Source organism: Balaenoptera borealis (assembly GCF_965194805.1).
Source record: "Balaenoptera borealis genome assembly, chromosome: 5".
Lineage (NCBI taxonomy): Eukaryota > Metazoa > Chordata > Mammalia > Artiodactyla > Balaenopteridae > Balaenoptera > Balaenoptera borealis.
In genome coordinates this window covers 74,124,817-74,147,613 of record NC_138862.1, presented here as the reverse complement: position 1 = coordinate 74,147,613, position 22,797 = coordinate 74,124,817, and the positions used below count along the sequence as shown (strand labels likewise).

Sequence of the window (22,797 nt, the reverse complement as noted above, 5' to 3'; positions counted from 1 at the left end):
TGACCTACAACAGGGACTAAGCCATCTTGCAATCACAGCTGCAGGACCCCGAGGACCAGGAAGAGAAGAGCCTGGCTCTCTGCCGCCAATATCGACTGCCCGTGGAAAATTTCCAGTGGAATTGGGAGGGTATGCTGAGTTCTCTAGGCGACAGATTAACTGAGACACTGGAAGTTAACGCGCTGTTCAATGAAGTGTCCAGTCCAGAAGCAGCGGTGCTGAATGCCTGGTGCCTTGTTTGGCTTTCAGAGTTGGGTAAGGAAACAGCAAATCCGATGTGCTCTAAGTCACTTGATTTAGCACCATTCCCTGAACTCTAAGACTGTCTCTCTCACGCGATGACGACCTTTAGAATAATACTGGACAGGCACGTGTAAACTTCTTGAAGAGATGTTCGTCACCATTACACCAAATCTTGGGTTCATTCAAGGTAGGGCCTCCTCTGTCAAAACATCGACTTGAACGTCAGAAAAAAACAATGAAAAGTGGAAGAGAGTAGAGCAATGCCCTCATAGTTGGAAACTGTGGAGGGGGATGATCAAGAAGGGACAGCAAAAGAAGTGGAGAGAATCTTGGAAATGTTGCAAAATTAGTCTTGAAACACTAAGACACTGCTCTTCTTTTTCTTAATGATCGATACAGAATTCTTTTTCTGTCACTGGAAAATATTATTCATATATCACATTTTAAAATTTTCAGTACTGGAAGGAAACTGCAAAAATTTTAAACATCAGATGCTGTGATCTCTTCTTGTTACAGCAAAGCCTGGGTTCTTCATAAAAGGGGATTTTTATCTTAAATGGATAGTAAAATCCAAACAGAGAGAAGTGTATATTATATAATGAAACCTATTTTTAAAATGTATCTGAAATTTCTCTTGATATTGTCTCTTTCTTGAGAGTTTATGAAGATGTCAGTCTTCTGTAGGAAAAAAAAAATTCACTGGCATATTCATAAAAGGTTAAAAAAAAAAAAGGAAAGAAATCTGTCCTTTCATTTTACAGATGAGGAAACTGTGACCAGAAAAGGAAATGACTTAACAAGGATCACATTGAATCAGACCTAGGAACTGGACCCCAGCCATGCTCCTTGGCCCAGTGACTCTCCTTGCTCTGGAGGAGCTCATACCCAATTGTAACAATCAGATGTGAGTGTGGCATCAGATGACTGCTCATAAATCTCTTCATCATACTGAAGTACTGGGGGAGATAAGCGAATTGGTTCTTCAGGATCTAGACAGGGCTTTAAGAAAATCTTAGGGATAGAGCTCTCCCTAAATCACACAGACTTCTTTCCTTGGGAGATTAAAATGGGTGAAATCCTTTTTTTTTTTTTTTTGAGTAGCTTATGAAGGGGTTGGGTAATCACTTATTGGGGTTGTTGTCAAGGCAATTCAATCCTCTGAAGTCCCTTCCATCTGTGGGTCTGATTCTTTGGTTACCAACTGGCTTGCAGGTCATATGTGGCCAGGAATTATAGGGAGGAAGGAAACTAATCCCTCTTCAGTGTCTACTTTGAGTCACGTAGTGTTATGCATTTCATATACGTTATTTAATCTTCACAACAAGCTTTCTAGATAGGTATGATTCTCAGTCTACCCCAGGAGTTCACAAAGGTTAGGTAACAAGCTCCAAGCCATGCAGATAATAGGCAGCACAACTACAACTATTATACCATCTCTCATCTCCAGATGAGTGGGCAGGAGAGGATGATGACACAGTTGGTTCCCCAGCTTCTCCCTAGTGTAGGTAACCCCCTTGCTCTGCTCAGTGGGTCTTCAGGGCAAGTAACTCCCGTTATCCTCCTGGTCTGACTAACGGCTAGGGATGAAGCTGCAGTGGAGGCCCAGGGTGGGAACAGTCCTGCTGGGAGGAAGGCATTTGGTTTGGCATCTCTTCACAAAGGCTCCAGAGTTCCAGAGCTTTGCATAACGGGCAGATTCTCATTGAACAATGAGGCCAAACTTTGCTGCCAAAATTGTCAGTATAAAAGTTCACTCTGGGATCCCATTTTGAGACCAGCTTGGACACGATAACAACTGGTTTGTGAAGGAAGAGGCAGGGACGATGGGATCTAGAGAGATGGTTAACATCTGGAGCTCAAGTAGTTTGTGCTGCTCAAAGCCAGCGAGAGCATTTGATGTTCTTGAGTGAATGGCCATTTCCATTAGGATCCAACCAATTTCTGGTGCCCCAGGGACATGAGCCAGCCTCCCATTGGGAGGGGCGATGTGCTAAAGACAAACTCCAGGGATGTCATCCTATCCCCAGGCCTTCTGCTTTTCCAAAGATGAGCCCTCCTCCTGCCCTGCTGTTACTAATCAAATTCAACATGTTCCCCAAGTTGGTACTGTATCCATGACTGTACATTTCTGCTTCTTGAAAAGTTGTGGCTGCAGGGATGTAAAACTCACCGATCAGCTGGGGCCCACCTGAGGCATGTCAGTCAGCTTCCTACTCTGTATCTTGCAACAGCTACCAGTCAGCCAAAGAATGAAGCACCAACTCCCAGGTTCCTTTCCAGCCTCTTCACCCACCCCCTACACCCATTCTGGCCACATCAGAGTCCTCTTTCCTTAGCTAGATTCCCCCCTTCCCTGCTTCCAATCCTCTGTGTGCTTTCATCTGCTGGAATGTTCTCCCAACCTCCCCCTGTCCCCAGTTAAAAGTTTCATCTTCCCTCAAAGTACAGCTTCAGTGATTAAGATCACAGAGCAAAATTGACTTTAGCAAACTCCATTAAAAGACAACCAGGGTCCAAAGCAGTTGGATAAATAGGGTGGCTTTAGGTTCACTTCTAGTTCAGAGATCATGCAGGGGATTGGAATCTGTGCAGAGACATGTGGAACAACCTGCTTCCCTGAGGCACCCCTTCTTTCATGCTGCTGAGACTTGCACTACCCCTTAGGAGCAACTGGGCAGCTGCAGCTGAGTCACACAGGCTGCCAGGGGCCAGCTAGGCGCAGAGCTGTGTTTCTTGGCATTTCTCCCAGGTCCCCTGGTGGCCAACTTCTGTGGCTGTGCTGGGATTCAGATGTATCTCTGTGCTCCATGGTGAGATACTTCAGTTCACTCAATCAGGATTTATTCATTGCAGCGTTCCTCCCACCTTAGCTCCAAAATAATCCTGAGAGGGGATTTCGGTACCTGAATCGAGCCCCTCCCACCATGCCTCTTACCCTTTGCATGGTTTCAGTTCAGTTCAGGACCTGAAGCAGACGGTCCCCTTCACCTGCAGACCCTAGCCCAGCACACACTGGGCCAGGCTGGAGCAAGTCCTGGTACCTAGAGCACTTTGCTTTGCTCACCCTTGCAATACCAGTGACCTTGCAAACACTTGGTTGATCGAACAGTCCTCTCTCAACTTCTAGCAGAAAACTCAAGTGGGTGACTGGAGGGCAGGAGCCAGGTCCCATCAGAACCTGTGATTGTGTCCCAAACCCCCCAAACGTGGGCCCACCCCTCTCTAGGCTTAACCAGGTCTTACGGAGTGGGGCTTTACTAAGATCCAAACATATTAGCTGTTTGTTAGATGAACTCGTTTGTAGCAGATATTCAGAGTAGGGTTGAATCCAAAGGGAAAGGGAAAAGAGAGGCCAAACTATTTTAGACTATATTTCAAAGCAAGATTGGTTTGTGAACTTTGAATTTTCAGAACAAACTCTGGGTGTGTCCAGGTCTGTCCACAGGGCCCAAGGTCTTAGCTCCATTCTGAGCCATGGTGCACACCAGCCAAGCTCCCTGACAGCTCCTGGTTCCTCACTTTCATGGGCGGCCTTGGCAGAAGCTTAAATTCCTGCCATGGCTGTCTCTGCAGGTTGATCCCTGCTCAGTTCCTGACAAAACCTTGACCTTGGGCTCTGAGCTGCTGAGCTGGCTCCAGAAAGTGTTACTTATCAGAGGTCAAGTCCACTGGCTTCATAGACCACCTGTGCACCCGGGGTCTGAATATCTCCATGTTGTCTTTGTTCCCTCCAAGGTTTACGTCTTCAGGATCCCACTGTGGAGAAAAGACACAAGAGGTACCTTGGTGGAATAGGCCCTTCCCATCTTACAATTTCCCCAACAACAGCTCCAATCCTGGTTCTCATGGCCCAGGCACAGACAAGAGCAAACAGGTAAGGACAAGTTAACCAGGCCTGTGTTTCTAGAACCTAACAGGGCAAGTATAACTTTAAATCAAGGAATTAATGGACAGACACCCTGAACAGACCAGCCCTACTTCCCCTCCTACTCTATGTTCCCCTGTCTTCACCAAGTCCTTCTCTAGTGAGACTCAGTCATGTTCCCTTTATCCTGAGAATTCCCACCTCCCTGCCTAACTCATTCCTGGAAAAGACCAGGCAAACTCAACCCATTCTTTATGGCCCAGGTAAGTTCCTCCTCTTCCAAGAAGCCTATCCTGACACCCATTGAGCTCTCCCCCGCTTCTCTACTGCCTGTACCACTGGTTTGCAGCTGAGTGTGGGAAGCCCTGCCCTGGGTGTCCACCTTGTCCTCTCAGGTAGATGACAGAGCTTCTTAGGAGCAGGGCACTGGTCTGCCCTTGCCCCCCACGTGGTGTTTCCTCTAAACTTGAGGTCAGCAGACTTGTCAAAAACAAACATTTAAAACCTAATCCAGAGTGGTGGTCACTGCCAGTGAATATCTCATCACTCTGACTCAGACAAGTATGGGAAATTGAAATGCACAGGGGTTAAAAAAAAAGGTTAAAAGAAAAAAAAAATAGGTGAGCACACAAGCACTGATGAAGCTGTTTGCAAAATCCTCCTATTGTTCTAAAACGACAGATAAAAGGAGAGCTTTTCATGTGGGCCAAGAGCAAGGGCATCGTCTTTAGTGATTCCAGCCACAGAGGCAAGTAGGGGCCGGGCTCAGGTCCTCTTTCTGCCACTAACTTGCTTTCTCTTCTCTGGATCTTGATTTCTCCATGTGTAAATTGGGAGGCTGAATCAGCAACTGGATAATACGATCTCTCATTTCTGAGTTTCTGTGACTGGTGATTCTGAGTCATAAGGTTGCATTTGACAGTAGCAAAAGACCCAGGAAACAACAAGCAAAGGCCACATAGGATATGTCAGCCCGGGCCAGACAATCTATCTGGGCAAGAAAATAGAGCCAGGCATGGACATGCACTCCAAGAAAAATGTTCCACCAGCTACTCAAACCTGAGCAGAATCAAACAGTCCAGTCCTTAGAGGGTCAGGACAAGGTCCTCAAGGCTCCCTGAGCCACTGAAAGATAATGCCCACACCCCACTAGTTATAAAACACAAATTATAGCTTTGTTTCCAACAGAAAGAGAGTCCCGTTCAATTACTGATTTACTGCTCATAACTGAACTGAGTTCTACTACTTGGTCATGAAAAACAGCGTCATGTTAAGAAAACCACCTCATCCCCAGTAACCTTGCAGGCCAGGGACTGAGCTGATTTCGTTGGTGCAGCTCAGCCCCTTGTACGTGTCTGGGGCTGTGTCAGGCACATGTGTGCTAATTTCTCATCTGCCTGTGGAGGTGGACTTGGGGGGGCACCTCTAAGCAAATTCCTTCCAGACGTTATCAGAGATCCCAAGTAAAAGAGCTCCCCGGCCCCTCAGCCTCCGAGACCCAGTTGCCTAGTAGTGGAAGTGGGGGCCTGTTCCATTCTCTGAGAATGGACAGTGTGCTTTTTGATGAATTCTGTTTTCAAGTGGAGACCCACGTTCTAGATCTCAGTTCTGGACCAGTCTCACCAGGAGGGCCCAGGGTGCTCATCAAAAAGACTGATGCTGGGGACCCACCCTAGACCCTATCTGTGGGTTGGGACCTAAGGCTTGGCATTTGAACAAGCTCCTAGGGTGATTCTTAGCCGCCCTGATGTGTCAGAACCACTGCCCCAGCTCCTAATATGTCTTCTTAAGAGTTATCCTTGCTACTCCTGACCAATTCCGCTGCCGGCAAACAGAAACAGCCCACCACTCTGGTCAGGTGCGCTCTTTAAAGCGGGTTAAGCCTTCGAAAAAATTTAAATCTCTTCCTTCTGAATTCCCAGAATAATGTGTTTTAAAATGTCATTTTAAGTAATAAAAACATCGCTGGAATCCAGGCATTCAGAGAATTTGAGCAAAAGATAATCTACTCTCTTATCAGAAAAAAAATCCTGGGAGGTGACAGGCACAGGTGGCTGTCATGAATCATGTGCTTATTTGTCACTTGGAGGCGAGGAGGGCATAGAGACAGCAGCCAGCTGCCCAAGGTCTCACAATGACAACAGAGGGGAATGTTGATCTCAACTCCTGCAGCCACTCCCGGCACCACTACCATTAGTGACCTGCTGGGCTTCCTCTTGTTCAAAAACTTTTGTTCCAAGCACGTTTCTTCCTTGCGTTATGCATCTTCTCTGAGCCCCTACTAGATGGTTTGGACAAAGCAGAAAGAACTCTGAAATGGAGAGCCTGGAAAAAACCCTCGACTTTCAGACTCTCCTCTCATTTTCAAATTCTTTTTTTTTCCTAGAGGAATCTGGCACTGGCCCAGCCATCCAAGGGGGGCTCACAAAAACAGGAACTGACATCAAGCCACAGGAAGTCCCTTGCGGAATAAAGAGAGAGCACGATTGTCCATACCTGCTCCGAGTTTAGGGCTTCCCAATACTTCTGCTGCAGAATAAAAAGAGAGATTAAAAAAACAAGTGTTGACTAGATTTTGCCACCATCACAGAGCAGAGATCAGCGCCAGCCGCTGTCTGCTCACTGAGCCAGAAGGCAGGCCCTCCGCTGGTCCGGAGGCAAAGGAACAACTGACTTCAGCAAGCAAAAAGGCAGCAGCTACTAGTGGCTACAACTTAGTTAAATGGTCAGTAGGATAATTGTGATAATTATGAAGGGCTACAGGTCCTTGAAAAAATTACCATCTATGCAGATTTTTAAATTACTATTATTAGAAATTATTATTAGGCATAATCATAATAATAAAGATTCCATTTATTAACCACATGGCTGAGATGAGTCAACTCAAACCCATAAAACTAAGAAAGAGAGATGCAAATAAAATCCTCATCTTGAAACTATGGGGTATTTGCTACCAGCCAAGATTCATATTTAATCAGCCTTTACTGCACGGTTGGTTCCACCCCAAGCCTCAAATATGTCTGGCTCAGCTTCTTGAAGGGTAGCGTCGCTGTCTGCTCTCATTCGTCCAGCACCTCCTGTAGTGCCCAGGACACGTGTGTGTGTGTGTGTGTGTGTGTGTGTGTGTGTGTGTGTGTGTGTGTGTTCATAAGCTATGAATCTGCAAATGTCTGTTATACTGATCTGTGTATGTCTGTTACACTGAACTGCTGCCAATCTGCACAGTACACAGGATTTGGCTTTATTGTCACATTGAAACAAAGCCCCTACTGTTCAATTCTTTTAAAATTTCCATTTTGAACAACTTCTGTTTGTTTGCTTTTGTTTGGTCTTTCTGAGCTCCTTGAGGGCTGCAGTGTGACTCAACTTTGAGTCTTCAGGGCTGGCAGGGCTGGCACAGAATGCACTCAGCAAGTCTGTTACGTGAATCTGTATGTGCGTGCGTGTGTGCAGCTGTGTGTCTGTTAAGATTATAAAAACTTTATTGAACACCTCTATTTGTCCGCTGATATCTGTGCTAGCCCAGAGATGGGGCTCTGCTCTGGGGCCTGCACAAGTCCCATTCTGGGTCAGAGCTGGAGTTAGGGGTGGAGTCAGACAGAGAGGTCTGACCCAGGCTGTGCTGGCAGAGCTGTGCCCCAAGCTCCGTGGCAGGGCACCTGGCAGACTGGAGGTGAAGGGCAGAGGTCCCACCCTGAAACTGAGGAGGGCAGGGAAGGGGCACCAAAGCCGGGTCCTTGGTCAGAGCCCCCCACAAGAGTTCCCTGCTCCCTGCTGGGTAGGATGTGGTGGTTGCTGCAGGAGGGAGGGCAGGATATGGGGGTGTGGGTGGCAGAAATGAAGCTTGACAGTCGTCTCCCCAGTTTCTCCCTCTTCCCTCCCTCTCCCACCCACCCCTTCCAGGTCACATGCTTCCAGCCGGGTACCTATGAACTCCTTCCCCCGTTCCACGGGAGAACAGAATGGACCTAGAAAACTTGAGTCACCACTGACTTCGGCTGTACCATGCCTTTTTCTTTTGAACAACTTTTTAATTATAAGATTTTCAGTCATACACAAAAGCAAAAGAATAATCTAATGAACACCCGTGGACATATACTCTTTCATTTGCTCTAGCTCCCCCAATTTTTTATTTGCTGAAGTATTTTAAAGTAAATAATTTCATCTGTAAATACTTCAGTATGTATCTCATAGATAAGGACTTAAAAAATCCTAAGCACAGTGCCATTAATACCTAACAAAACTGTGATAATTCCATAGCATTCATCTTTTAATGACATCCTGCTGGGGAGAACATAAACTAAAAAAAAGATTAAATGGAGAGCACACAAAATTACTAAAAATGATGTTTCCACACACACTGCAAAAGACGGAAATGTTGATGACAACGTGGGTGGAAAAAGTTACATAACTTCTGCAAATGTAATAGAAATAAAAAGAGAGATGAAAGAAAATATGCTAAGAATAAGAACATTAACGGAAAAACTGGTGAAATCCAAATAAAGTCTGTACTTTAGTTAATAGTAATGTACTAATGTTAATTTCTCTGTGTTGACAAATGCAGCATGGTGGTGCAAGATGTTAACATTAGAGGGAATTGGGTGAAGGTATACAGGAACTCTCTGTCCTACCTTTGCAACTTTTCTGTAAATCTAAAATTATTCCAAAAGAAAAAGTGTACTTAAAGACAAGCAAACAAATAAAGAAGTTTAAGAGTCCTCCAACTGAATTTGAAATGAAACCTTGAAACCTCCTTTCCAAAATCTTCAGCATCACAACAATCTAAAATTTCAGAAGAGTACCCTCTAGTGGAAGTAGTAGCCAGGATTTCTTTTTTAAGTTACTTTCTAAACCAATGATAATGTGCCTAAGGAATACAATTAACCCAAATCTTTGTAACTGAGGTCTCTCTCCACCCCCCACAAAGAAGTAAAAATAAATAAACATTTTTGTAGTCTTTTCCCTGTTTCAAGAGCAAAATTTGTTCATTTTTGTATAGAAATTTTTTCAAAACCCAAAATAAAGATTGCCCAGAATTCTATCCCTAAAAGAGGGCCTCTATGAACAGTTATTGAATAGCCCTCTGGAATACACACACACACACACACACACACCCCAAATTATGCAAATGGCTCTTCTCTCTTAAAATATAGTGAGCATTTCCACATATCCTTAAATTGTCTTTAGGACCACAATTCCATCATCTCCGTGAACCACAGCATGTAGAGTTTCAATTCACCTCATTTCTAAAAGCACACTTTTTCGTGCTTCTGAAACCAAGAGGCAACCTATAGACCCTGTCCACAGGGCACGTGGTAAGTTCTCCTTTGTTCCTGAAGACTCTGAGGTGTGTCTCAGCCACTGAGGAAACAGGGTCACTTTCTAGGACTGGGAGCTGGATGGGTCCTCAGAAACCATTTGTTCAACTCCCTCCTCTTACATCTGGGGAGAAGTGACTTCCCCAAGATGGGGGAGGTGAAATGGTGTTGGACTCAGGACCCATTATAAAGGTTTTTTGTTTTTTCTGATCATAAAGTTTTGAGACTTGCCAGATACACACCAGCTACAGTTCCATCTTAGATTTCATCAAGTAGATTTCCTTTTTGATTTTCCTAGTACATTACAGGCTTTTAAACCTTAACACCATACTCTTCAAAAATCTCATCCTTTCAATTTCTTTAGTTAGTTAATTAAGTAGTTCTATAGCACTTACTCTGGATCAAGCGCGGTTTCACCTCCCATACTTTCTTTCCTCCTCTACCAGCCCAAACTCCCCACTCAGCTCTTCCTTCCCAGGCTGTCGTGAGGAAAATGGGATGTGAGGAAAAATGGATCACAGGCTGTGGAGTGCTGTATGCAAGGCCCATGGTGAACTGGATCAGTGAGAGAGAAGTTCTGACCCACACTGGGCCGGTTTCCCTTATAAAGATGACAGTTTCACTGCAGGGACATCCCAAGGTTGGGATGAAGGGGAAGCCGAGATGAAGCCCTATGTATTACAACGGTGGGCAGCAAGGGTTGGGAGCGAGCACCTCTGAACTCCACTCACAAGGAGATGCAAATACTCTATTTAGGCCAAACTCCAAGACCACCAGTGGGAAAGGCCTTGGCAACCTTGGCTCCTGTTCCTGATTTTTTTTAAAATTATTTTTTCCCATTAAAACAGGAGATACAATTGACATAAAACATTGTATGTTCCTGATTTTTTTGGAAGAAATTTTGCTATTCATATGCTGCTCAGAACCGAAGAAGTGACCCAGGGAAGGGCGGGAAATGGCCACGATCAAGTTGGATTCAGGAGCAGGGCTGCTGCAGATAAAACACAGGATACGCCGTGAAATCTGAATTTCAGATAACAAATAATGTTTTAGTATAGGTGTGTTTATCTGAAATTCAAATTCACTGGCCTCTTGTATTTTTTGCCTGTTAAATCTAGCAACCGTACTCAGGAACACAGGGAAGGCTTCCTGGAGGAAGCAGGATTTAGCCAGGGCCTTGAAGGGCAGGAGAAGACAGATGAGCCAAGGAACCCAGAGAAGGGAAAGCTGGCTGGATGTGCAGAGGAAAACCTGGAGAGTTGGCCCAGAACCAGACAATGAAATGTCCTAGAGGTCAGGCCAAGGGGTCTGGACATAAACTGTAACAGAGGGCCTTAGAGCAGGAAGGCCATGGGGCTGATCAAGTGTTGGGAAGACCTTGGGTAGGACAGTCCTGAAAGGAGGGGAGACGGAGGCAGGAGCTCAGTCAGGGGCTCTTCCCTGGATTTCAGGCAGCGCAATGGAAAGGCTTCTAGAGACTGCGGAGGCCAGAAGAGGTTTTCTGAGCGGCACCCAGGCAGACACAGCAGCCCATTTTGCTGGTGGTTGACCCTGCTGTTTTCCTGATGGAAGCCTTTCCACTTCTAAGAACTGACTCAGTGTAATTAACCTCCGCCTAACTCCCCCAGTACACTTTCTCACTTAAGGTCACTTGCTAAATGGGACCTGAAAGATGGCCCAGCTCAAAGCTCAGCATCTGCGGGAACAGTGCTCTGTCGGAGCCTCACCAGCTCCCTGAGCTCATTATCTCCACTTACAGAGCAAGTCCAGAGGAATGAACGGCGTCGCCTGCCTCAAAGGCTCTCAGGGCCAGCGTAGGTGCCCGAGCCCGCTTGCAGCCCGTTGTCCACTGCGCTGCATCTAGCACCATCGGCAGGCTTGCGGGGCCCCAGCAGCGCCCCCATTTGATCCTCAGAATCACTCTGTAATGTAAGTAGGGCAGGTCTCCTGATTCCCATTTACAGAGGGAGAAACTAAAACCCAAGAAGTCCAGGGCAGAACCAAGGCCGCCTGGCAGGTCAGCGAGAGCCTGGACAAGCCAGTGTCCACCCGACCCCTGGTCAGCCCTCTCTCTCCTGCTCAGCCCCGTTGCCCTGGGGGGCCCAGTACAGTCTTTCCTTACCCCCAGGGGAACTAGCTGACTGTCCATACATTTCCGGACGCACCATCTCTCACTGCTGCAGAGCACACAGGAGCACACAGATCTGTGCAGGGCAGATACCATGCCCTGAACTTCATTTCTGGTCTTTGGGACCTATTAGAAATTTCTGGCCTCTTTCTTCATACTTATATGTATTTACTTCTAAAATTAGCACTTTTAGAATCAGTGTGTGTGTGTGTATTCTTTTTACTAACTAATTAATTGTTTTTTCCTTGAAAGAATGATTTGGCTTTAAGACTGACAAACATCCAAGGGACTCTGTCCTGGTCTGCTGGTGCTGGAAGCAGGGTCTGGCGAGGGAACAAGCAGTCCTGGTTGTCAAGAGCCTTAGGCACAGAATTAGCAGGACACGGGGGCCTGGGACGCGAGCCTCTTCAGACAGCAATCATGGTGTCTGGCGTTTGGCTCTGTACACACACACACACACACACACACACACACACACACACACACACACACACACACACACACACTGAGCCAGCTCCAGGTACAGTCATTCTCAACATGCAGACTTTCTTCTGTTGACAGAAACAGCCTCCTTGCAGAATTCCTACAAAGCTTCAGTGGCATTGCTAGGAAGCACAGAAGGAAAAAAATGACTAAACACAAAGCTGGACTCAATCTTTTCTGGCATCCCAGAGGCTAGGAGGCCAAAAAACCTTTAAAAGGCACAGGAGCAGTCTCAAGACTGAGGGAATGTCGACCCTGCACTCATAAAACAGGTGCTGGCTGCCCCGGCAAGTGAGGGGGCCGCTCCGGAAAGCCCTGCTCCCCCTGGGCCCTGGGCCCTCACCCACGGACCATGAGCCGGTGACCCTTCCCCCACATGTGTTCAGAACGCCCTCCGACGGCTGTGTCAGGAGCCAGGCTGCTTGGTGTCGAGCGGCTGCGTGAGTGAGTGAGTGGGTGCAGTCTCCGTGGAGTGTGCCCTGTCTTGCGGAGACGTCCAGGAATCCGCACAGCCCACGCACATGGCCTGTCTACAGAGTCGTGGGTCACATTCAGGCTCCACTGCCATTCGTCTGGTGCCCTGACCAGCCCATCCAGTGGACACTTGAGAAAACGTGAAAATAACCCAGCTCTCCCTCCATGCAAGCTCCCATGCCTTATCTGTCTCTGCTTCACCTCTTTTCAGGGGTGTTCTGCATCACTGGCATTCCTTGTAAATCCCAATGTTTTATCCTGTCTATTAGACAGGACCCTGCCTGAGAACACAGGTAGCGCATAGGTGAGTGGAGAGAGTCCTGTGGAGAGAGTTTTCTCATCTGTAAAATGGGAATGATAGATAAGAAACTCGGCCCTGGGTAGTTCCTGCCGAGGCAGTGGGGTGTAGTGGGTAACAACAGGGTTTCAGAGCCAGACAGAGCTGGGTTCAAATCCCCAGGTCTGCCAATTATAACGATGACAATGAAGATGATGATGATGATGATGATGATGATGAAGATGATGTTTTCTTGGGCAGGTTACTTAAACTCACTGAATCCCAGGCTCCTCTTCTGGGAAACAAGAATATTTAAAGGTACTTGCCTCAGGGCTGTTGGGAGGACTATACCAAACAGTGCTTGTAAAGTATAGAACATACCACGCCTGCCTCATGACACACACGCAGTCACTGTGAGCAATGAATTTAAAGACGCGTAGTTAGCTGAGTGCTGTGGATACAATGTGTATCGTGTTGAGGGACCTCTCTTCTCTCCACCTCCCCCAGCACGGCAGGAAGTAGGTCTTCAAACCTGTGGGTATGTGCCCCAAGGACATGGACACAAAAGCACCCTCTGAGAGTTAAGTCACAAAGTTGTAAAGGACCACAGAGGTGACAAGCACAACACCTTAGAGACAGAATGCCTCCCAGGCCTCCAGAGTGGGAGCGCGCAAGCATTCACTTATGGACCCGCGGGTCAAGCAGAAGCCCAGCTGGCTGGCCAAAGACACAGATGACTGTAGCCAGAGAGCACAGACAGATGCCCTGGGTGTCTCAGCCCAGTGTTAGGAAATATCTGAACTGTGCAATCCATCCTGGGAGTAAGAGGAGTTGCAAACCAGAAGAGGTGATGACCTGGGGCCCTGCCTCAGTCCCTTGGGGGTGTGGTCTGGAGGAGCAAGGTCATGATCAGACTGTGACCAATCTACCAAGTACCTCCCACCGCGTGTGGTGGGTCAGGCCAGCCCCCCTGCCCTCATGCATTTTTCTTTCAAATCCCCCTCAAGAACATGTTTCTGAATGAGTGACCCAAACAGGTGGGTGAAATGCAGTGTCACACTTGTCGGCTAAAAGACAACTTCTTGCTCCCCTTCAGCCATCAGGGAGCCAGAACTTTTAAGGAATATTGCTCTGAAAAACTGGGGAGCCCACCCAATCCCACCACCTTGAGGCAGCTGATGGTTGATAGGGATGGTTGATGGTTTAATTTTCTTCTTTACATCTTCCAAAATTTCTACAATAAACATGTATTACTTTTAAGCAGAGAATATATAGATTACCAGAAGGCCGGATGGGCCACAAGCCTGACAAGCTACACTGTCCCCTGCTCACATTTCATCAGTGTCTGTGTTTAGTGAGATTCTAAGTAACTTCCGATCGGGACTCAGCGATTTGTCATGTGTAGCGTATGGGTGTTTTGGGGAATGAGGTAGGAGGACTGTGCTGGGGGTTATGGAGGGGCTGGGTGGGGTGAATGGGGGCACCTGAGCTTCTAAAAATATACTCCTTGTTTAACAAGGGCAAAAGCATTCATCTCCATTTGCCTCATGTATGAGTGCGACCCTGTGCCCTCGGAATTTAAAAGGAAAGAGCGAACAGAGAGGGAGAAAAAGGACTGCAAAACACAGAAACGGCCCAAAACAGCCACAAAGACAAATTTCTGAATTTTTCAAGGTCACTGTCCAATCCTTAGCTCAGTCGAGGGTTTCCACTGAGCGAGCTTGCATCCCGTCCTCCCCAAGCCCCCTCCCCCATCTCACCAACTCAACTGTCCGTTCCCCTCACTGAACACTCTCTCTCTCTCCCCTTAGCCTTAGACTCTGCCCAGACTGCTGGCTCTGGGCTGCCAAGCCATGCGCCTTGGGTTGTCCGACACATTCTGGGACCAGATCCAAGAAATAAACAGCACCAAATGAAGGACTCGGGGATACACGGACCCCAAATGGTCCTTGGTCTGGAGCAGAATTTCTCCCTCAAAACCCACCTCTCAATGACCAGCTGTGTGTGTTCCAGGATCAAGAGGTAGAGATGAGGGCAGCCCAGGCCCCTAGACCTAAAAGCCTGTGCACAGCCTGGCCGGGGAGACAGATCCCTGCATCCCTCAGGCTACACGGCAAACAACAGCAGGGGTGGAAGAGAGGTGTATGCTCTGGGCACCCAAGGGAAGGAGGCTTTAATCTCTGGTGTGTACGTGGAGGGGAGGGGAGTTCACACAGGAGGTGGCATCTGGGTAGGATTCTGACACACGGCAGTTGGGTCAGAGGAAATCCCAGGAAGAAAGGCCCAGAGCCCTGGAGATGAGGGAAGAGTCCACGGCCAGGGAGGACATGTAGGTGAGGGCAGGGGAGGGGCACGAGGCTGGGGCAGGTGTGCAAGGCCTGAACCCCACACTAAGGGATCTGGACTCTACACCGCAGATCAGGGGCTCTAAGTCTTTCAGATTTCAGGGTCCACTACGAGTTGAACGAATCTGGGGGACTGACTCAGGACAGCTGATTGATTACTTTGCCAATAAAGGCCATTAAGACCAACACCAAACCCCCAACACCAACTTAGCACTTCCTATTATTGTCAATTCATAAAAGGGCATTTAAATATCAAAGGAGTGGGAGAAGCCAACAAACCCAGAATGAAGGACGGCCCCTCCCCCTGCTGGTACCACCTGGCCACTATGCTGTCCCTGTTCTCACTTGCCACAGACAAAGGGAAACTTCCTCCTGACCAGGGCTGAGAGCCACAGCTGTGGGGCTGAGAGTAACAGGACCGCAGACCTGAGAGTTAGACCCATTTCCGGTATCCAAAACGTGATGTGTTTTGTTCAAAGATCCAAAAGTTCAAAATGAGGCAAAGCTTATGAAAGTGCCAGGCACGACGCCCATTGAGGGCCCCCGTGTATGACCCTGACAGCATCACAGGGAGAAGCCTGGTGATCCTTGGGGGGGGAAGAAAGCCTTCCATGGTCAAATGGGTTTGGGAAACACCAAGACTCTTTAAAAAGTTTGTTAGTCAGCATTTATTTCTGTAAGACTTGAATGTGCCCCGTGATTCAGTGTGCAGTGTTTCCATGACTCATTTGACTGCGGAAAATCCTCCTCAGCGCAGACAGCATGGGAAAGTCCTTGGGCAGATGCTTATTCACTACTGAGCGGGCATGAGGCTGGCGTGGGCCGAGGAGAACAGAGCAGTGCAGGCACCACAGAGGCACCGGCAAGCACGGGTGAAGGAGGCCCCGTGCACCTGCCGGCGGACACAGCACCTACCTCGAGGTCAGAGTTGATGGACGAGACCTGGGAGGAGCTACTGGAGGACACGCGCGCCCGGATGACCTGAACCGGAGGGTACGAGGGCGGCTCCTGCAGGGACGTGGCTCCCGTGCTTGTCTGTCCATCTCCAGGCAGCCTGGTGGCACTGCAGCTCGCCTGCAAGGTGTGCGGGGAAGGGCAGGCAGGAGACTTGGTTGGCATCTTTGTTTTTTGCACTGTCAGAGCATCCACGTGCTTCAGCATCCAAAAGGCACGAAAGGACGCAGCCGCCGCCACCCTCCTCCTGTGGCCGCCCAGCTCCTCCTCAGAGGCAGCCGGCCCTCCTTTGTGTGTCCTTCCCAATAGTCTGTGCACACACGAGCATATGCATGTACATATTTCCCCCATTTCCACTTACGATAGTACACTCTATACTCTCTTAGGCATCTTGCTTTATTTCACTTAACAACATGCCTTAGAAATAGTTTTATAGCAGATTTTTTTTTTTTGGTAGCATTGTACAGGTGTTCACAATCTATTTAAACCAGTCCCCTGCTGATGGACGTTTAGGATATTCCCAGTCTCTTGCTTTTACAATAAACCCTGGCTGCAGTAAATTATATTGCACATTAAAAATCTCAGGATATAAAGGATAAGTTCTTAGAAGTGGAATTGCTGGATCAGAGGGTATGAGCGCTTGTAATTTGGATAGCTCTTGCCAAAAGTGCGCTCCATAGAGGCTTAACCAACGCACCCGCCAGCAGCATATGAGAGTGAGTTGGGAAGGGTTAAGGGAGGAAGAAACTTGAGATGACCTGTCTGTCTGTCTGTCTGTCTGTCCATCTATCTCAGAAGAGCGCTTCCTCCCACAGGCCTCACAGGGGTGTCCCCAGAGATCCTCAAGGCTCTGGGCTGGGCTCTCAGAGCCGGGCAGTCATCCCACTGACACAGCACAGGGGGAATAACCCGCCTTCTGGACCGTATCTTCCACCAACTAACCATATGACCTCAGCAAAAAACTTATCCTCCTGAGTCTCAGTTTCCTAATCTATAGAAGAGGCTGGTAATCCCTGCCTTGCTTCCTTTGAACTGGTGTCACGGGGCTCAGGTTTAGTAAATGTCCTGGACACATGAGAAGAACAGCTGCTCGTACTGGTCCCCAAATCACGCAGGGCTCCAGCCCTGGATGGGTCAAGGGCACACAGTTCCCTGTGAGAGTCTGGCTGGAAGGGAGGAAAGTCCACAAAGGAGACAAAGACAGCTTTCTGGGTGGGGGAGGGGGGAGGCGGGGCAGCAGAGGCCTCCCAGGCCACAACAAACGAAAGAATCTATAAATTCCTCAGGTCTGACCACACCGGGAGTCAACAGATAAAATGGAGTTTTCAAATGCTGCAAGCTGTTGACTCCTAGGACCCCACGCCCTCGGCCTCCCAGGCTCAGCCTGACCCCAGCTGCATCTCCTGGGAAATCTCTCCTTGACCAGTGCTCAGGAGGGGGTGCTGGCAAAGAGTGAGCACCACTCTGGCTCTTTTGCCCACTTCCTGATGGTAGTTCAGACAGGACGTGTATCAAGGCACATGGCAACAGGGTACCAATATCACCACAACATGCCCATCGGGACATTCTCATGAAAAAAAGAAAATAATTTGCTAATGCAGCAGGCATGAAATGGTGGCATGAAACGGCGGCATAAAAAGTATGTCCTCTCTATAAGAGCTCAGGTGCCAGAGTCAGACAGGATTAGTCTGCAACCTATTTCTGTGATTTTCTAACTATGGGATATTGGGCAAGTGAGTTAACCCTCCCTGTGCCTCATTTTAAAAGAATAATAAAATGATTAACTATTAATAAATGACAATGGAAATAATAATAGTATCTACCTCAGGTTGTTATAAGAATCTGCGTTGCTAATAATTGTAAAAAACATTTATCAAGCGCTTACTTGGTGTCAGCCATCATGCCGAGTAAGAAGCAGCATAGCATTTTGGTCAAAGGCACAGACTTGGCAGAGACAGGTCTGAATCCTGGTTCTACCACCAACAAAACGTGTGACCTTGAGCAGGTTGCTTAACCTCTCTGGGCCCCATTTTCCTTCTCTGTAAAATGAGCATAATACCTCATGGGTTGGCTGTTGGATGAAATGAGTTGATCTATGTAAAGCACTTAGACCAGTACTCCAAGCACCGTGACCAGTAAGTACAATAAGCGTCATGGAAGTGTTGGCTGTTATTATTTACTCAGAGCCTGGCAGGTAGTTAGCCCGCAGTAAACAGATCACCTAGAGCCCAGTGAAGTGGCTTCTGCCCAGGCTAGAGAGGGCGGGGCTCCTGGCTCCCTGCTGGGAGCTGTCTTGGAGGCAACTCTCGCCCTCTGGTGGACACAGAAGGAAGAGGCCGAGTGGAAGTATTTGCTCAAAAAGGTGCTGGCCGGCCTCAGTGGAGAACGGAAGAGAAACACAGTCTTCTCTCAAGGAGTCTGCTCTCCAGCGGGCATCCACTCAAGATTCAGGTACTGGAAGGGTTCAAGTGAATGCAACTTTTGCACTATTATTTTTCACAAGTTCCACGGCTTAAAAATTTCTAGTGCAAAGCGTTGGCCAGATGCTGCCAGGGCTCCCTGTGCTTTCCCCAGGGCTTCCCATCACCCACCCACCCACCCACCCTCTTGACAGAAGAAGAGCTTAATGGCCGAAGTGGGCTCTTAATCGTGAAAGCGTGCTCCAAACCTCCCAGAACTCCACTTACGTCACATACAGGTTATTTACACCCACTTTCCAAGGAACAACAACAAAGAGTAAAACCTCTCTCTCAGGCCCAAAGTCGAGTGTCAGCCCGTCCCAGGGGCAGCCCAGCGGGGCGGCTATCACTGCACTCTGCGTTCCAAACACACCTGTATGGAGAGCCCGTGACCTGACGCACCAGGGTTTTGGCAAACAAGACAGAAGGAGACAAAGTTTATATCCCAGCAGGAAACAGAAAACAAACAAAAGTAAAAGATCACGATAAGTGCTTTGCAGAGCATTTCAAAGGTAATAAAATAAACAGCAGAGGGGTGGAAGCAACTTTTGAATGAGTGGTGGGGGAAGGAGAAGGTGGCATTTTTACTGAAATTGGAAAGACAAGAAAGAAGCATTCATGCAAAAAATCAGGAGAAAGAACATGTAGGCAGAGGAACGGAGAGAAATTCTGTGCAGCCAGAGAGAAGTGAAGAGGGGAGAATAGGAGGCAGTGAGGGAGGGGGAAAGCGAGGGGCTGTGTCAGGAGATTAGATTTTATTCTGCGTGAAATGGGAAGCCAGAGGAGTCTTTTAAACCAAAGAGGAACAAGATGTCATTTACATTTCTAAGAGACCCTTCTGGTTACTGGTTGTAAATGGAGGGGGTGGGACAAGAATAGCGGTGAGAGGAAAACCAGTTAGGAGGCTCCTGGATCTACTGGTTTTTTTCTTTCTTTATTGAAGTAAAGTTGATTTACAATATTGTGTTAGTTTCAGGTGTACAGCAAAGTGATTCATTTCTACATATTTATATGAATATACCTATATTCTTTTTTTTCCAGTTCTTTTCTATTACAGCTTATTACAAGATATTGAATATAGTTCCCTGTGCTATTCAGTAAAACCTTGTCGTTTATCTATTTTATATATAGTTGTGTGCATCTGTTAATCCCATACTTCCAATTTATCCCTCCCCCTACCCTTCCACTTTGGTAACCATAAGTTTGTTTTCTATGTCTGTGAGTCTGTTTCTGTTTTGTAAATAAGTTCATTTGTAATTTTTGGGGGTAATATTTTTTAGATTCCACATATACGTGATATCATATGATATTTGCCTTTCTCTGTCTCACTTCCCTCAGTATGATAATCTCTAGGTTGGATCTACTTTAAAAGAAGTATTTGCAAGACTCACAAATGGGTGATATGGGCACGGGCGTATAGTGAGGGAAAGAGAGGAATCTGAGTTTGACCCACTGCACGGACAGTGGTGTCGCTTACTGACATGAGGAAGGTGGGGAGAGGAGCCGGTCTGGACATGGAAATCCAGAATTCCGTATTGGACACGGCACGTGTGAGATGCCACATGGTGACGATGAACAGGGAGGATGAAGAGGTAGTGGGGCAGCCAAGACTGGAACTGAAGGAGAGGAAAAGGATGGAGACACAGGCCAGGGAAATCAGCCAGAGCTGGCAGGTAGGGCTATGGGACTGGAAGAGTGTACCCAGAGAAGGGAGCCCTCCTGAGGTGGAGCTGGGGTACTGCAACCTTGAAGTCAGCTCACCAGGAGGATCCCGCAGAGGTGAGGGTGGCGGAAAAACCAGAACAGGGAGGGGCCCAGAAATCAGAAGAAGCAGGTAGCCAAACGAGTTGAACCTCAACTAGGACAGAAATGACCCCGGGATTTAGCAACTGGGAGGTCGCTGTAGCCTCGACAGGAACGACTTAGTGGGGTGTGGGACATGGAGTGGGCTTCTTGTCGCCTCTTTCCCTCCACCCCTCTTCCTCCTGAAGGCCCCCACATGCAGGCCAGAACCCTGGGAGTCATCTGGCGCACGCGGTCCTCCTCACCACCACATCCTCACTGCCCCCACTGCTCTACCTGCCGACTCCACTGCAGCTCTGCTTCTCCATCGGCTGCAGCCTTGGTTCAGGCCACACCATGTCTTTCCTGGACTTACAACTGTCCCTCGCTGACCCCCTTGCTTTTAGTCTCCACTCCCTAGTCTGCCCCCCAACACTGCCTGAGTGACGGCTCTAAAATGCACGTCTGACCCTGAGTCTCCAGTCCTGAAGCCCCCTGGACTCCCGTCACCCTCTGATGATAGTCAGCTTCCGCAGTGTGACGATCTCACCCTTACCTCGCCTCCACCCTTTCATCTCCAAACTCCCCTTCATCTGACCGCCCGCCACTGCCCGCCCCCCACCAAGGCCTCCGAGAGTTCCTTCCTCTTTTTACAGGCTTTCCTGCCTCATTCCGCCCCTCCTGCAGCTAAAGTGTCACTTCCTCCAGGAAGCCTTCCAGGACTACCTCCCACCCTTCTGGACACCCGGCTGTGGCCCACAGCCACTTACCTGCTGCACAGGCTCGATGGTCAGCTCCAGGTAGTGGCTGACGGCTGCCATCCTCTTGAGGGGCTTGCAGTACGGTAGCGTGGTGAGAGGCACCCAGTCCGAATTCTTTCAAGCGGGGATGGGGAGACAGAAAGGGGGATTCTTAAAGTCAGGAGACCTTTTCTAAAAATAGGATCCCAGTTTCTTCAAAAGAACGCCTACAGTATTTTTTTTCTGTTCTTTTATGGCACATCTCACTTTCTGCTTCCTGTAAGATGTATCTTATCTGTCTCTTTGAGGTCACAGTAGGTGGGTGGGTCCCAAACTTTGCTACACCGTGGAATCACCTGGGCTTCTTAAAAAACCAAACAACTAAAGTTTAGCTCTCACCTCCCCCACCCCGCCCCACACCAGACATTCTGATTTAATTGGTATGGATGTGATTTGCAGAGTTTAAAAGCCCCCCAGATAATTCTAAAGTATGGCAAAGTTTGGGAATCACTGGAGTGGGTGCTAAATAAATGCTTTTGTAAAGCAGTGGTTCTTGAACTTTACTGCATACCAGAAGCACCCAGAGGACTTATAAAAACACCCCGAGTTTTGGATTTGGTAGAGCTGGGTGGAGCCCTAGAATTTGCATTTCTAACAAGTTTCCAGGCAGTGCTGGTCTGGGGACCACACTTTGAGAACCACTGATGGAAAGACTGCTGAAGAGATTACAAAGGCTCCACTTCCTCTCTTCAAAATACTAAACACACGGGGCTCTCTTTAAATACCTTAGCTCCCCATTGGGATATAATTTCGTAACAGTTTCTAGAATGGAATGAAAATAACTTCCCACTAGAGCCTTCTTGGGAACTTGGATCTTTGGTCTAAGCACCTGTATATCCCCTTTTACCTTGGTCATACCCACACTATCTTCTACTTCATTAACTCAGTCAGATTACACTGTTAAACCTAGAAAATTCGGAGGAGTGGACCAGGTTCACTCACACGAAGCCTCATTTCTACTCTGAAAGAAATGAGGGTAGTGAGGAGCCCAGGTAGTAGGCGAGATTTTTTTTTCCTCAAAAAATGATCTTAGAAAAGAGGGAGCTGCTTTATGTTCAACTCTTTACGAGCTCTCTTATTATTATGAGGCACTTTCTCAATTATTTGCAACCAAGGACTTCTGACAAAGAAAAATTGCCTCAGTTAGCATAGTTCTGCTTACTTAGAGGGGTCACCTGATTAAATCAGCAAAAGACAGAGACAGACACATTTACTGGTATGACATAATTGTAAAGAGTGGATGTTATTTGTAAACAGCACTTTTAAAAACCAGCTTTTTAGTAATACCAACTTTTAAAAAAAAAGCTGTGTTAGTGGTGGCGATACTGTGGATGTCAGATGCATGCAAAAGTGGGAACTTAAGTTTTTACGAAATGAGGGCAAAAAGCACATTACTTCTAAACTAACGTATTAGTTTATATAGCATGTGAACTTAAATATATATATGTAAATTACCAAATAGCATAATAGCAAACTTAAAAAAAAACATTTTGTACTTGGGAAAACAGAGGATCCTATTTATTCAGGGCACTCAGCATTGCACGTAACAGTAGTTTTTTAAAGTGACCAACTGGCCAAGCTCGTGGGGACCCCCAGGATTCCCAGGCCCAGCCCCGGTGAGGCTCGCTGCCTCTGCCCATACTGTGCACAAACACCGGGGAGGCCCCCG

At 47.6% G+C, this 22,797-nt stretch overlaps 1 protein-coding gene across 9 annotated transcripts in view; it reads right to left on the bottom strand.

Moving 5' to 3' along the window:
* Positions 1–3,589: 3,589 nt before the first annotated feature.
* The window catches only part of TMEM44 (transmembrane protein 44), a 33,619-nt gene continuing 14,411 nt past the window's right edge, over positions 3,590–22,797 (bottom strand). For 3 of the 9 annotated variants that reach the window (XM_082393303.1, XM_082393309.1, XM_082393301.1), the window contains 4 exons: positions 21,099–21,203; positions 16,049–16,207; positions 6,605–6,637; positions 3,590–3,999 (listed from right to left, as the gene is read on the bottom strand). In XM_082393303.1, the coding sequence (XP_082249429.1) occupies positions 3,889–3,999; positions 6,605–6,637; positions 16,049–16,207; positions 21,099–21,203 (408 nt within the window). In that variant the 3' untranslated portion in view covers positions 3,590–3,888. The other 6 variants (XM_082393304.1, XM_082393302.1, XM_082393306.1 and 3 more) reach the window with 4 other exon arrangements.